This window comes from Carlito syrichta, unplaced genomic scaffold (assembly GCF_000164805.1).
Source record: "Carlito syrichta isolate Samal-C Ts95f unplaced genomic scaffold, Tarsius_syrichta-2.0.1 Scaffold302941, whole genome shotgun sequence".
Lineage (NCBI taxonomy): Eukaryota > Metazoa > Chordata > Mammalia > Primates > Tarsiidae > Carlito > Carlito syrichta.
Window position 1 is genome coordinate 2,534 of NW_007247037.1, and position 13,399 is coordinate 15,932.

Genomic DNA, 13,399 nt, shown 5'->3' on the forward strand with positions numbered 1-13,399 from the left:
TTCTAATTGGTCTTCCATGATAGGTGATCTGGCCTTTTTCTCTTGCTGCCTTTAAGATTTTTTTTCTTTTATGCCTACTTTGTTTAGGCAAATTATTATGTGTCTAGGAGTTGGTCTTCTCATTTATTGTCTTGCAGGGGTTCTCTGAATGTCTTGGGTTTGAATTTTTGCATCACTGATTAGATATGGGAAGTTTTCTTGAATCATCTCATGGAAAGTTTGTTCCAATGTGGTCTCTGTCTCTCTTTCTGCCTCAGGAAAGTCAATTACTCTTAGGTTCGGTCTTTTGAAGTAATCGCTCATCTCTTGAAGGTTTTGTTCTGTCTTTTTGAGCTTGTTTTCTGTGTTTTTAACATTTTGGGTTAGTTCTATATTTTGGTCCTCAAGCTCTGAGATTCTTTCTTCTGCTTGGGTAGTTCTGCTTTCCATGCTTATCAGTTTGTTATTTATTTCACTCACAGTATTCTTTATTACTGTTATCTCAGTTATCAGCTCCTTTGTACTTTCTTCTTGTCTCTCCTCAATTCTTTTTATCTCTCCATTAATGTCTTGATATCTAGGTTTATAGTTTGAGAGCAGTCATTCTGGGGGCTCTTCATTGTTTGCATTCCGAAGGCAGTTTTCTCAGTGTCTGTCCTTCCAGCGGTCTTTGAGAGACCCATATTCTTCTTTTGGTTTTTCTTCCTTTGTGTAGATTTTTCTCTCTTTCCCCCTTTCCCTCCCCTTCTTTAATTCTGTTTTTCAGGGAAGGTGGGGTTGCTTTTGCTTTGCTTGTGCAATCTCCTGTTCTTCCTTATGAGGTTCCTCTGGCTTTGTTCACTTTTGAGGTTGGAGTGTGGACTGCAAACTGTACTTTTTGCAGTTTTGAGATTTGATTGAGGGGGAAGCTGTGATTCAGAATTTATCTGCTGATTCCAGCATCCACCAACAGGTGTATGGGCACACTGGAACCTATTTCTCACTGCCTTACAATCTGTTTGTGCAGTGGGATGTAGGTTTGGTCCCTGGAACAAACGGAGGTACAAAAGAGGAAATAATGGAGGAAGGGGGGGTCAATAGGAAGTTGGAAAGAGAGAAGAGTGAGAGGGAAAACAGACATACATACCAACTAACAGGTGAAAAAGAGACACAAGGCTGGCAAGAAGTGAAAAAAACATGCAAGCAAAATTCCCTAAAGAATACTGGTAGCTACACAAAGACAGACCAATAAAATCATACATTTTGATGCGTTTTGCCTAACACAGACAGATAATGTAAGTCAAAAAGCAAACAAAAGTGAGCAAAACAGTCAAAATGATAAAATCAAAAGTCAAAATAAGAAATCAGACTAGCTCTGGAATCTTTCCTGAGTGTCTAAAGTCTCTTCAACTCTGATCTCCAGCCTCTCCCCTTTGTGCAGACAGCTAGATTTACTCACAGCTTGGTTTTGTTCTTTTAGCCTGCTGCCTGGGAGGTCTGTGACACTTAGTTGCCTTTGTCTGATTCAGCGTAGGGGAGGGGCTTTGTCTCCTGCTTTGCCATGTTACCTTAGGAACGGAGGTGGATGCTGCTCATAGGTGGGCGGGGCAATGCAAGTCTCTGCCTGGAGAATGGCTGAGCTCGCAGTTTCTCTTTTGCGGATCTTTTCTTTCCGCTCATCTGGGTCCCTGGGCAATCCACTCTGATGGACAGTGGTGGCGTGGGAGGCACCGGGGATCAGCTGCACAGCTGGGTGCTGGATCCGGGGTGCCACCAGCGGGCTGGGGTGGAGGAGGGGGTTGGAGTTCCCTCCTCTGGAGCTGAGAGCCTCCGATCAGCACCTCCTTAAGATATGCTGTTTCCTTACACAAGCATGGGGTCACGCGCTGAGTGCCTCAGCCAGGGTGGGCCTAGTACGCCAGAGCTCCAAAGCTCCAAAGGGCAGGCCGTGAGTGGTGAGAGTGGCCCTGGGCCCCTCACAGGGTACTTCAGCCAGAAATGGAACCGGTATCTCTGAGGGGCGGTGCCCAGAGCCTCCCTGGGTGACCGGCAGCTTGGTGCTGGGTGCTGGGTGAGACGATGTAGCCAGGGAGGGAGCCGAGACCCGAGACTCCTGCGCGGGCGGGAGTCACGTATAGTGGAGCAGCAGCAGCTGGGCCCTGCAATATCCGGCCCTGCGTGGGACCGAGGGTCCCCAGGCCTCAGATCAGTGCGGCTGGCCGTGGGCAGGGGGATGGGGGAAGAAAAGTAAGAGTCTTTTTGGGAACTCAGGTTCGGAGCATCTTACAATTCCACCTATGCCGTTGCCATCTTACCGGAACTTCCCCACACTCTTTGTTTTAAAATCCTTTATCTTAAATTATTTATTTATTCCTTCTAGTTGCCATGTTAGAGTTACTCATTTGCATGCTTTTCATGATAGAGAGACCATTTTGACAGCTAGTTGTAACCAAGTTTAAGTTCCTGCTACATCTGAAAACCACCTGCCTCAAACCTGGCATCATCATCCAAAGTATATTTTGGAAAATTCCCCAGGAGGTGATGGGTAAAAGGGCCCCAAGATCAAATAAGCCCAAGAAACATTGCATTCTCTATAGCATTCTCTTTGAGATTCTCTGTGCATACTCATGCATGAAAAATTCTACTGGAAGAAAGTCTGCTCAGTATATTTTTATCATTGTGTTAAAAACTTATGTGCTCCTCAAACATGTTTTCAGAACATTTAGTAACACAATGGCATCCTGTGGGCCATCCTTTGAGAACAGTCATGTAAGCAGACACGGCTTGGGTGCATGTTGAGGGGAAGCATCGTGTACTCTGCCCTCGCCCTCCCTTTGCCCCACACTTCAACACGAACCTTCTTTTTTTCCCTTTCTAGACTGACGGATCCCATTCCCACCACGGAGACTTCAATTGCCCCCCGCCAGAGGCCTAAAGCTGGGCAGACTCAGCCGAACCCAGGAATCCTTCCCATCCAACCAGCCCTGACGCCTCGGAAGAGGGCCACAGTTCAGCCCCTACCTCAGGCTGCAGGTCAGTAGCTAGATGGGTTTGAAAGTCTGTGCCCCTCTTTGTTATCCTGGATGACAGGGAAGTCTTGAAAAGACTGGTTTTGCTTTAGGAATGGAATCCAGAGACACAAAGAATAACGATTTTCCTTGAGCAACAGGAAGTGAGCTTCTGTTGAAATTGTATGGCAAATGGCTGGCAAAGGGGAGACCTTACTGAATTCTAAAATGGATCTCTAAGACCACTCAAGCCTGTTGTCTCTGTGTTTTCTAGTCTTGGCCCTGATTTTGTGATTTAGTTCATTTATTCCATACCTACCTCTTTATATCTTTTCTTTTTCTTCTTCCTTTTTTTTTTTTTTTGCCTTGAAAGAAACAAGACTTACCTTTTTTGGCACTCACAGAGGAACATTGTGTCTTTAATAATTTGTCTCCTAAAGTATCTGTCACTCCTCCAAGTTTTGACATTCTGTTTCTCATGAGATGAGTGACCTTTGTTTCATAAAAAGGACTGGTTTGAAATATCAAGAAACTGAACACAGCCATTACTTCTCCTACCAGGAAGCTGTTTTTGGTGAATTTGGTGACAAACTACTCATAGGCAGGCATCCAGACTGGGATACGCTACATGCAAAACGACCAAAGAATGCATTTGTCATGCAGCATGCTAACAGGTGCAAAGGTTGTATGTACTGTAGCATCAAAGGAAGTTGAATATGTAGGTACTTGGGTGCTGACTAAAGGAGTGGTTAATAGACAAAGATGTTAGGTAAGGGAAGACTTTCTGAAGGAAGTAAGTATTGACCCATGTTATTGAACCTTGTTTGAAAAATCTGAAGCACATCGTTTAGCAAGAAGATGGCACATGTGGAAAGACAGTGAGGAACACATGGATCTTGGGAGGATCTCTGCCCACTTGTCACCCACTCTATTGCTTTGGTAAGACAGAAAGCCATTTTTGTCTGGAAGCGTTTTGAGCCCTTATGTGGAGTTTATTCTCGTTGCAGGACCCGGCAATCCGCCTGGCCTTTTAGCCAGTGTTCCCCAACCAAAGGCCCAGCCTTCACCCAGCCAGCCTCTGCCACAGCCTCAGGCCAAGCAACCACAGGCCCCGCCCACCCTGCAGCAGGCACCTCCCACTCAGGCCCAGGGGCTGCCCACTCAGGCCCAGGGGCTGCCCGCTCAGGCCCAGGCCACACCCCAGCACCAGCAGCAACTCTTCCTCAAGCAACAGCAGCAGCAGCAGCCACATCCGCAGCAGCCGCAGCCACCGCCACAGCAGCCGCAGCCACCGCCACCACAGCAGCCGGCAGGCACGTTCTACCAGCAGCAGCCCCAGCAGGCCCAGACTCAGCAGGTGAGGTGGTCAGAGGGTCACCCTTGCTTTGCATGTCTGAGTCACGACCCACAAGGCCCACTAGGTAAAGGTCTCTTCCCAGAGAGCCACTAACCAGGACATCATTGCTTCTCGTCGTTGTAGATGCTAAAGCAGAAGTGGATCCAAGCCTTTTACCCTTCTTCTCAGGCCTGAGGAGTTCCTCACCTGTTGAGGAAGTTCAGGAAAGGAACTCCTTTTTAAGGACTCTTTTTTCTTCCTTTTTTTCTGCATAACGGGCAGCACCATTATCATACTGTGGGAAAAATAACAATAGGATCTTCTTGTTACCAAATATTCAGTAGTGTTTGTTTCTCATGTCTCATAATTTAAGCTGACTTGTTTGAATCGGTATCCAAACAAGGTCCACAGATTGCATTTGGCTTGTATATATTCTTTTCCATTGTCTTTTCCTATTTTTTTTTTACCATGAATATACTACTTTTATCATGATTGATATATCTTTTAAGTACCCCTTTATCCCTAGGTTCTTTCTCCTTCTTTTTTCCCCCTTTTGTTATGTATTTATTTTTAAGAAACTGGGTTTTGTGTCCGGTGGAATTTTCCACATTCTGAATTTGGCTGATTGCATCCCTGTGCTGTCCTTTGATATGTTTGACCGTCTTCTGGAGATAGTGGTAATGTTTTGAGGCTTACTCAGGATTTGACTCAGCTTGACAGTTCTTTGTTCTTCCTGTTGTATCACATCAGGAGGCCTTTAATGTGTGGTTGTTCTCTCTTTTATTTATATTAAGATCAATCAGTATACTTAGGTGTTGTCTGTACATATGTTTGATGTTCACTGTTAGTATGATAATTTCCCAAGTTTGTTAATTCATTAGGGATGGCAAAATGATATTCTAGCATCCTCTCTTCATTTAGGGGCTGGGATCTATCTTCCTTCCTTCCTTCCTTCCCTCCTTCCGTCCAGGTTTCACTCTGTCACCCAGGCTGGAGTGCAGTGGCACGATCACAGCTCACTGCAGCCTTCACCTCCTGGGCTCAGGAGATTCTTTTTTTTTTTTTGAGTTGGAGTCTCACTCTGTCGCCCAGACTGGAGTGCAGTGGCCGCTCCTGGCCACCGAAGCCTCGACCTGCTGGACTCCGGCAATCCTTCCGCCTCAGCCTTTCGAGTAGTCGGAATTACAGGCATGTGCTACCACACCCGGCTGATTTTTTGATTTATTGTAGAGATGAGGTCTTGCTGCCCAGGCGGGTCTCGAACCTGCGAGCTCAGGCAATCCACTCACCTCAGCCTCCTAAAGGCACAGGATTACAGGCTGAGCCACCAAACCTGGCTCAGGAGATTCTTCTACCTTGGCCTCCCAAGTTGCTGGGACTGTAGGCACATACCACCATGCCCGGATAACTTTTAATTTTTATTTTTTTAGAAATGAGGTCTCACTGTTTCCCAGGCTAGTCTTGAACATCTGGGCTGAAACAATCCTCTTGCCTTGGCCACCTAAAATGCTGAGATTACAGGTGTGAACCACTTCACCTGGCTGCTGGAATTTTTCTATGAAGAAATTTTTTCATCAACTCTTCAGTTACCTTGAGGTCCTGTTTGTATGTAAAAGGCAGAAAAAATGCTTGATTATTTCTCCTTGTTACCAGTTTTTAGAGTTGCACATTTGTTCCCTCATATTGCCCAAAGGTGAACAATGAGGTTTTTGTTTTGTTTTTGTTTAGTATCATTATGAATTCATGGACTTTAACATATTGTTATCTTTCAATACATGCATTTAAAAAAATTTATTTATTTTAATGCTCAAATTTTCACAACTTTGGCTAGTAGAAGTCTCTTCAAATTGGCTCCTGGGGCTTTAGATATGACTCCAGTGGTCTTGAATGGTTTCCTTGCTGTCTAGGCTCATTCTGCCCTCAAATGGAAATTATCCATTTTTCTCAGAAGCCATGTTTCTTTTGAATGGAAATGATATTTAAAAGTCACAGTTTTGGTCCTAGAGGTACTCATTTGCCTAATGTGTTGGTTGTTGTTTCTAGGCCTTCTCAATGGACAATAAGAAAATTTGAAAATGTCCTATAACTAGATAGTCATGGTGGTTGAACAGCTTTGTGACTGTAATAACTTGTAAACTTTAAAAGGGTGAATTTTATTGCATGTGAATTATATAAAAGTAGAATAAGCAAATAAATATTATGGGAAACATAAAAAAAGAACATTTGTTTTGATTTGTTAGAGAATACGTATTATGAATTTGGATTTATATTCCTAATTTAGATTTGTGAGTATAGGATATTTATTTAACTTTTTGGCTTTTGTTTTATTTTTCTTATCTGAAAACTTTGATTACTAACAGTTAACATAGTTAGTTGACTTAATTACCTGTATGATGGTAATATCTATATGTTTACTGAAAATAGTTTAAGATTTCTTTATCCCTTTTACCCTTAGAATGTTCATTTTCTGGGAAGTCTAGCTACCAATTTGATACATAGGTTTATTTGCTTCATTTTTAGTTATTGCTTTTTCAATTTTGATTTCATTTTGTTTTATGAATATATAAAACATTTGCATAGTTTCAAAATTAAATCTGCAAAAATTCCATCTCCTCCAACCCGTATGTATCCCTCCTTCCTGTGTACAACTTGAGTGTATTCTGTTTGATATATCCTTCGGGTTATATCTCTCATAATTTATACAATGAGTTGATCTCCTGTTGATAGACTCTTGAGTTATTTCCAATATTTTGCTGTTGTAAATATTGGAAACAACTCAATATTTGCCGCTTCTTTGTTGACCCTTTATCTTTGCCCTGATAGAGGGACGGCATCCTCCCAATTAATACTGTAACTAAGTAACAGTATTTGGGTTGCTCAAAGATAAGATCTTGACTTTGGTTCATCAGCAGGCCTTTATTTTGTGCTCTGTGTGCCTAGCACATAGTTCCTAGTAGTGGGGATTAAAGAGACATTTAGAAAGTGTTGTAGAGTATCCAGAATATTTTGAATGTTTAAAGATGACAGAGTTTAATGAAAATAGAGCTCTCAGGGAATAATTTTCAGAAAGATTTGATAAGTCTTAATAGTTGGGTTAACATTTAGGTTATTCTTTTCAATGTCATCATTTATCCTGTTCAGGTAGGGAAGCATGTAAATCTTGGCTGCTTCAAATCCTTTTATAAGAGGGATTACTTCTGTGATTGGAAGATCATTTATTAGCTTCTGTTATACTCCAGCTCTGGAGTCACACGATGTTTGGTCAGATAGCTCCCCTCAGACCTAGAAACCCACTTGGAAGGCCAGTCTGCAGTGCAGGAGGCAGCTTGGTGCAATAGATGGAGCCTGGCAGCGTAAGGTACTACTGTGTTTATTTTAGTGCCCTGAAGTTCCCATCATGAGACTTCTGCCTGCCTTTGCTTTTGTCTTCAGCACTGGTTTTCTCTGTTACTAAGACACTGATCTTTTGTGACTGTTGTTCTGTGACAGGCCCTTCTTCACCTCTTCATTTCTTGCCACTTTTTCCTGCTCAGTTTCAGGCAGTACATCCAGCAGCCCAGCCACCAGCGATTGCTCAGTTCCCTGTGGTATCGCAAGGAGGCTCTCAGCAGCAGCTGATGCAGAACTTCTACCAGCAGCAGCAGCAGCAGCAGCAGCAGCAGCAGCAACAGCAGCAGCTGGCCACAGCCCTGCATCCACAACAGCTGATGACTCAGCAGGCTGCCTTGCAGCAAAAGCCTGCCCTGACAGCAGTACAGCAGTCCCAGGCACAGTCTGCTGCAACCCCACAGCCAGCCCCTGCTCAGGAACCAGCAGTAAGACTCAGTCAGGGCTCGTAGCGCAAAAGCAGAAGAGGAGTGTGCAGTGAGGCCCAGGGGAAGGGCGAGAAGGAGGTGGCAGCAATGATGAGGGGGCCTCTATACTAGCGCTGGGTAAAAAATATTTGATCTGTTGTAGATGTGTCCCAAAACAGAAATAGTATGAGGTATTCTGTAGAAAGTAGAGAGAGGTTTCTAAAAAATGATACTAAGGCCAGGTGCAGTGGCTCACGTCTGTAATCCCAGCACTTTGGGAGGCTGAGATGGGAGGATCGCTTGAGCCCAGGAGTTCAAGACCAGCCTGGGAAACATAGTGAGACCTCATCTCTACAAAAAAAAACTAACTGGGCATGGTGGCATGTGCCTGTAGACTTGCTACTTGGGAAGCTGAGGTAGGATTACCCAAGCCCAGGAGGTTGAGGCTGCAGTGAGCCATGATCATGCCACTGCACTTCAGCCTGAGTGACAGAGCGAGACCCTGACACAGGGGGGGAAGAAATGACTCTAGGCTACTGAGGAAGAATGTGTGTGTGTGTGTGTGTGTGTGTGTGTTTCCCTCCTTTATTGTTACCCATAAAAGAACATTTATGTTTATCATTCGGAAATTAGGATGGTGGAAGGTAGCTGTTCATTGTCTCTGTCAATGCCACTTTCGACTAGACAAGGACCTAGGTAGAATGAATCTCTCTCCCTTCTTCAAGGGACAGTTTGATTCATTGTGTCCTTTTCTGTCTCTGGAGGCTTATGTGGGCCTGCATCTTTACCCTGAGTCCTGATAGTGTTGTGTTTATTCTTTGTCTTGGATGACATTACTAGCCACATCATTTAAGTCTACTTTGAAGCCCCCTTCAGGGTGCTGCTTGCCTGGACCCATTTATCATGGCCTAACCCCCCTGGGGCACCAGAGCATCTGAGTATCCAATCATTTGAGCAATCTCATCAATTTAGAAATTGGGCGCCAGGCTCGGTGGCTCAGCCTGTAATCCCACGCCTTTGGGAGGCTGAGGTGAGTGGATTGCCTGAGCCCGCGGGTTTGAGACCCGCCTGGGCAGCGAGACCTCATCTCTACAATAAATCAAAAAATCGGCCGGGCATGGTAGCGCATGCCTGTAATTCTGGCTACTTGAAAGGCTGAGGTGGATTGCCGGAGCCCAGCAGGTTGAGGCTGCGGTGGCCAGGAGCGGCCATTGCACTCCAGTCTGGGCAACAGAGTGAGACTCCAACTCAAAAAAAAAAAAAAAAAAAAGAAATTGGGCATCAGAATCCCTCTCCTGATTGGCCTCTACAGTTTCAGCATACTCAGGCACATCGTGCTTTGGCCTTTAATAAGTGATCTTTATTCTGCACTCTGATTTTTCTGAGTGATAGTGATAGAAAATTTCATAATGATAGGACGAAACATCTTGCATAACCGGCCAACAGAGTGTCACAGCTACCCTTTTATTCCCAGGGAAGTTCAACTACTAGATAAATGTAGGCAAAGTAAGAAACCATCTTTCTGAGGACTGGTTTCTGATAGAATTTTTTTTGCCCATCTTAAACCAGAAAACCTACATCCCTTCAAAAGGAGGCAATGCCGTAAATAGATTGTCCTTTTTAAGTCTCAGCTAAGTGTGTGTTCAGTGTCTTTACACCTCCATTTCCGAAACAACTCAGTCTTCTTGCAGTCATGTGGTAGACAGCCACACTTCGTATTTTTAATAAGAGATAAAGTTCCTCTTGTTTGTTTGAAAAAAGGTTTTCAAAAAATTATTACATGAAATAGGTAGAAGTGATCTTATCCAGTCCAGTCCCCTCATTTTATGGAATTGGAAACTGAGGCCCAGACTAGAATATAATTGCCCAAGACATACAGACTGACTGTAGCAGAGCTGGGGCATGAACCAAAGAATCCTGATCTGTATTTAAGGATCTAATAACAAATTCCCATTCAGGGTGATGAAATGATCAACTGCTACTAACTACATATCTTATGAGGCTTCCTTTTGCTTTCCCTGGACAAAAGTGTCCACTCTCTTGAGAGGGAATTATGAACCTTCTCCATGTTGTTGGGTGAAAAAATACTTTGAATACTTTGTTCTGGGATAATTGGTTTAGGTAACCAAGGGGCAATAGAAGCAAACTGTGCTTCAGCCAGAAGCCGTAGAACTTCCCAGCTTTGACTCATCCTTGTTTCCACTGACTCTTGGCAAGGTTTATCTAGAGAAGCAAGTAAATGAACGTAAAGAGTACCCGTAGCCATCTTAGAGTGATAGTCTGCAAAGGGAAAATGGCCATATGCCCTAGGTGTTTATTGCAATTTTAGTAATGGTCCAAAGAATGAAAATAACCCAAATTGTTTAGGACCCCAACTAAAAATCTTGGTTGTAAAGTCTGTACAGCAATATGGAAAAAAATGCTCACGAGGTAATGTTAAAAGAGTTGTGAAAGTATGTATTTAAAAATAGACTTAAAATAAGGCATCAAAAAAAGAGTGGTATTAGAGCTATGCAGTAGAAGTCTCTTCTCTCCATTTTTACACTTCTTGATGTGATTATACTCTTTTTATAATTACATTTTTAAAAATCTTTAATAAGATAGACATCTGAGTCTGCCCTTTTTTTCTTTCGTATGGCTCCTTCTCCCTCTTTCTAACTCCGTCTTTGGATGAAGAGACATCATGGTGTAAAAAAGAGTCTGGAGTGGCAGTCAGGAGAGACATGGTTCTGCTTTCCTTAACCTTGAGTCCTTGGATAAGCACTTGGCCTCAGTAGACTGTGGTCTCATCTCCAAAATGCAGGAGTTAGAATCTGTGTTCTCTAAGGTCCCTTTCATTCACATTCTTTGATTCTAAATGGAGATAAAACTGTCTGCTTGCCAAGGTTGCTGTGAGGAGTAACTGAACAGATGGGAGTTACTTTGTGTTAGTAGATTGCTGATGTAGGGTGAGGTGTCCCAATAGAGGCATCAGATCTTCATCATTCAGCATGTGGAGAAATGGTAAGGGGAAGGGAAAATGTTCTCCAAGTAGTGTGGCTTCTTCAAAATAAAGGGACTCTGCATTTCAGTACCCCTTTCAGTACTGAATGTCTCATGAAATAATCCAATCTAGTGTGTCCTTAAAGCCCTCTGGCCCCTGTGTATGTTGCATTTAGCTAGCTTTGTAATAGGCGCAACTCTGGACCCCTGAAGAAAGTTTGAAGTGGAGCTCTGATCTTCTTCACAGAGTACTCTGCTTCCCTTGAGTGAGGCAGCTATGCTAACCTTTGATTGATATTAGAACCTTATATTGTATCATTCAACTTGTTGGTAACATGGATGGTATACTGACATGTACGTATATATAATCTCCCTCGGGAAATTTTCAAGTCCCAAGGATGGTATAAGGACAGTCAATATTACAAGCTATAAGCATCCTGACCCAAGGAGCTAGACACTCTGGTTTCCCTAAACTCTCTAAGAGCCTACCTTCCTAAACAGAATTTGGGAACAAACTACAGCATGGAGCCATGACTCTGATCTGAGATGAGGGACTGGAGGGAAGGGATAGTTAAATCTCCAGGGCATTTCATATCTGAAATAATTTTATCTATAAATTGATAGCATTAAGGAAAGGGGTTGGGTGGCTTTTTAACATTTTTGTTCATTTTTCTTCATAAAGGTGATGTATGCTTAAGGACCGTGCATGTAGTCACAGGGATATTCCCACTTGTTTGTTGGTCTGTGGTGGCAGTTTGGCCGGTATTCTGAAAAGAGCCCACAAGTGCTTGTGTTATTAGCTCAAACACCATCAGAAACTTTTTTTTCTTCTTTCTCATTATATTCTCTGCCAGTTTTTCAAAGCTATTTCCAAACTGAAGATTGGAACAAGTTAATCCCACTAAACTAATGTTATACACTTTTTCAGGGGTTGTCACAGGAATAGGATGTTGTAGACCCATCCCATCAATGAAATAAACAGCCTTAACAGCAAATTAGAAAACATTCCCCTTTATTAATCACAGTGGAATTCTGTGACTCACTCCTCATCAGTAGGCCCAGCTATGGCAGAGAGTTGGGGATCTCTTAGCAGAAATCATCCAGCTTAAATGTGTTTGAGCTGGAGGTATGTCTTCATTGGCTTCTAACTGTAGCAACAGGGTCTACTGCCTGCCCTTTGGAAGCATTCTGAATGAGTTCCTATGTGACATTAGAAACAGAAAGTGGTCCTTTTAGATAAAGTCTACATCTTTAGAGCTAGGAATAGCTTTGATAATCTCAGACCCTGGACTGAATTACATATTGTTATCCTGTATATTATTATTGATGATTGAAATTTATGTTTAAGTACCGGGCAAATACTGTGTTGGTATCAGTCTCAGAGTTGCAGCTCAGATTGTCAAAGCCTGTTTTTTCTTCCTAGGTATTATTGATAAACTTCACCATTTGAGTCCCATGTTAGCTGTCATGGCATTTTTCTGTCATGTTTATCTGCTTACTTGTTTTTCCTTTTCCTCTTTGTTTCCCAATAAAACACTTCCCATCTCTCTTCCTCGCAGATTCAAGCCCCAGTAAGACAACAGCCAAAGGTTCAGACAACCTCACCTCCCGCCAGCCAGGGGCAGAAACTTGGATCTCTCACTCCTCCTTCATCCCCCAAAACCCAACGTGCTGGACATAGGCGGATTCTCAGTGATGTGACCCACAGTGCAGTCTTTGGGGTCCCTGCCAGCAAATCAACCCAGCTGCTCCAGGCAGCTGCAGCTGAGGCCAGTCTCAATAAGTCCAAGTATGTGGTACTTCCTCTTTGTTCTTCTTACCTTTTTGGCAAGGTCTCGCTAGGCTGTAACTGTGTGATTCTTTGCATAAGTACATAGATGTATGTGGATAGATTTGTAATAGTGTGTGTCTGTGTTTACTAAGCAAATGAATTTGCCTGTAGTACATAGACCATACTCATCATCAGAAATCGTTACCTACTTGGCCCAGTGCTCTACAGAATGTTTTCTAAACTCTTAACCTGAGACTGGGCGCAATGGCTTATCTTATGCCTGTGATTCTAACACTTTGGGAGGCCAAGGTGAGAGGATTACTTGAACCCAGGGGTTCAAGATCAGCCTGGGCCACATAGCAAGATCTAATCTCTACAAAAAAATTTGACAAACTACCTGCCTGGGCAAATTGGTAAGACCTCAGCTCTATAATAATAATAATAATAATAATAATAATAATAATAATAATAATAATAAAAAAAATAAAAAATTAGCCGGGTGTCGTGGCACACTCTACTTGGAAACTGAGGTGGAAGGGTCGTCTGAACC

At 43.1% G+C, this 13,399-nt stretch overlaps 1 protein-coding gene across 1 annotated transcript in view; it reads left to right on the forward strand.

Moving 5' to 3' along the window:
* Positions 1-2,836: 2,836 nt before the first annotated feature.
* LOC103259644 (AP2-associated protein kinase 1-like) overlaps positions 2,837-13,399 on the forward strand; it is a gene marked incomplete at its 5' end in the record, with an annotated part of 41,143 nt that continues 30,580 nt past the window's right edge. Inside the window, 4 exons of the mRNA XM_008057301.1 lie at positions 2,837-2,991; positions 3,974-4,323; positions 7,836-8,117; positions 12,638-12,867. Coding sequence (XP_008055492.1) covers positions 2,837-2,991; positions 3,974-4,323; positions 7,836-8,117; positions 12,638-12,867 — 1,017 coding nt within the window. The remainder of the gene's footprint in view (positions 2,992-3,973; positions 4,324-7,835; positions 8,118-12,637; positions 12,868-13,399) is intronic.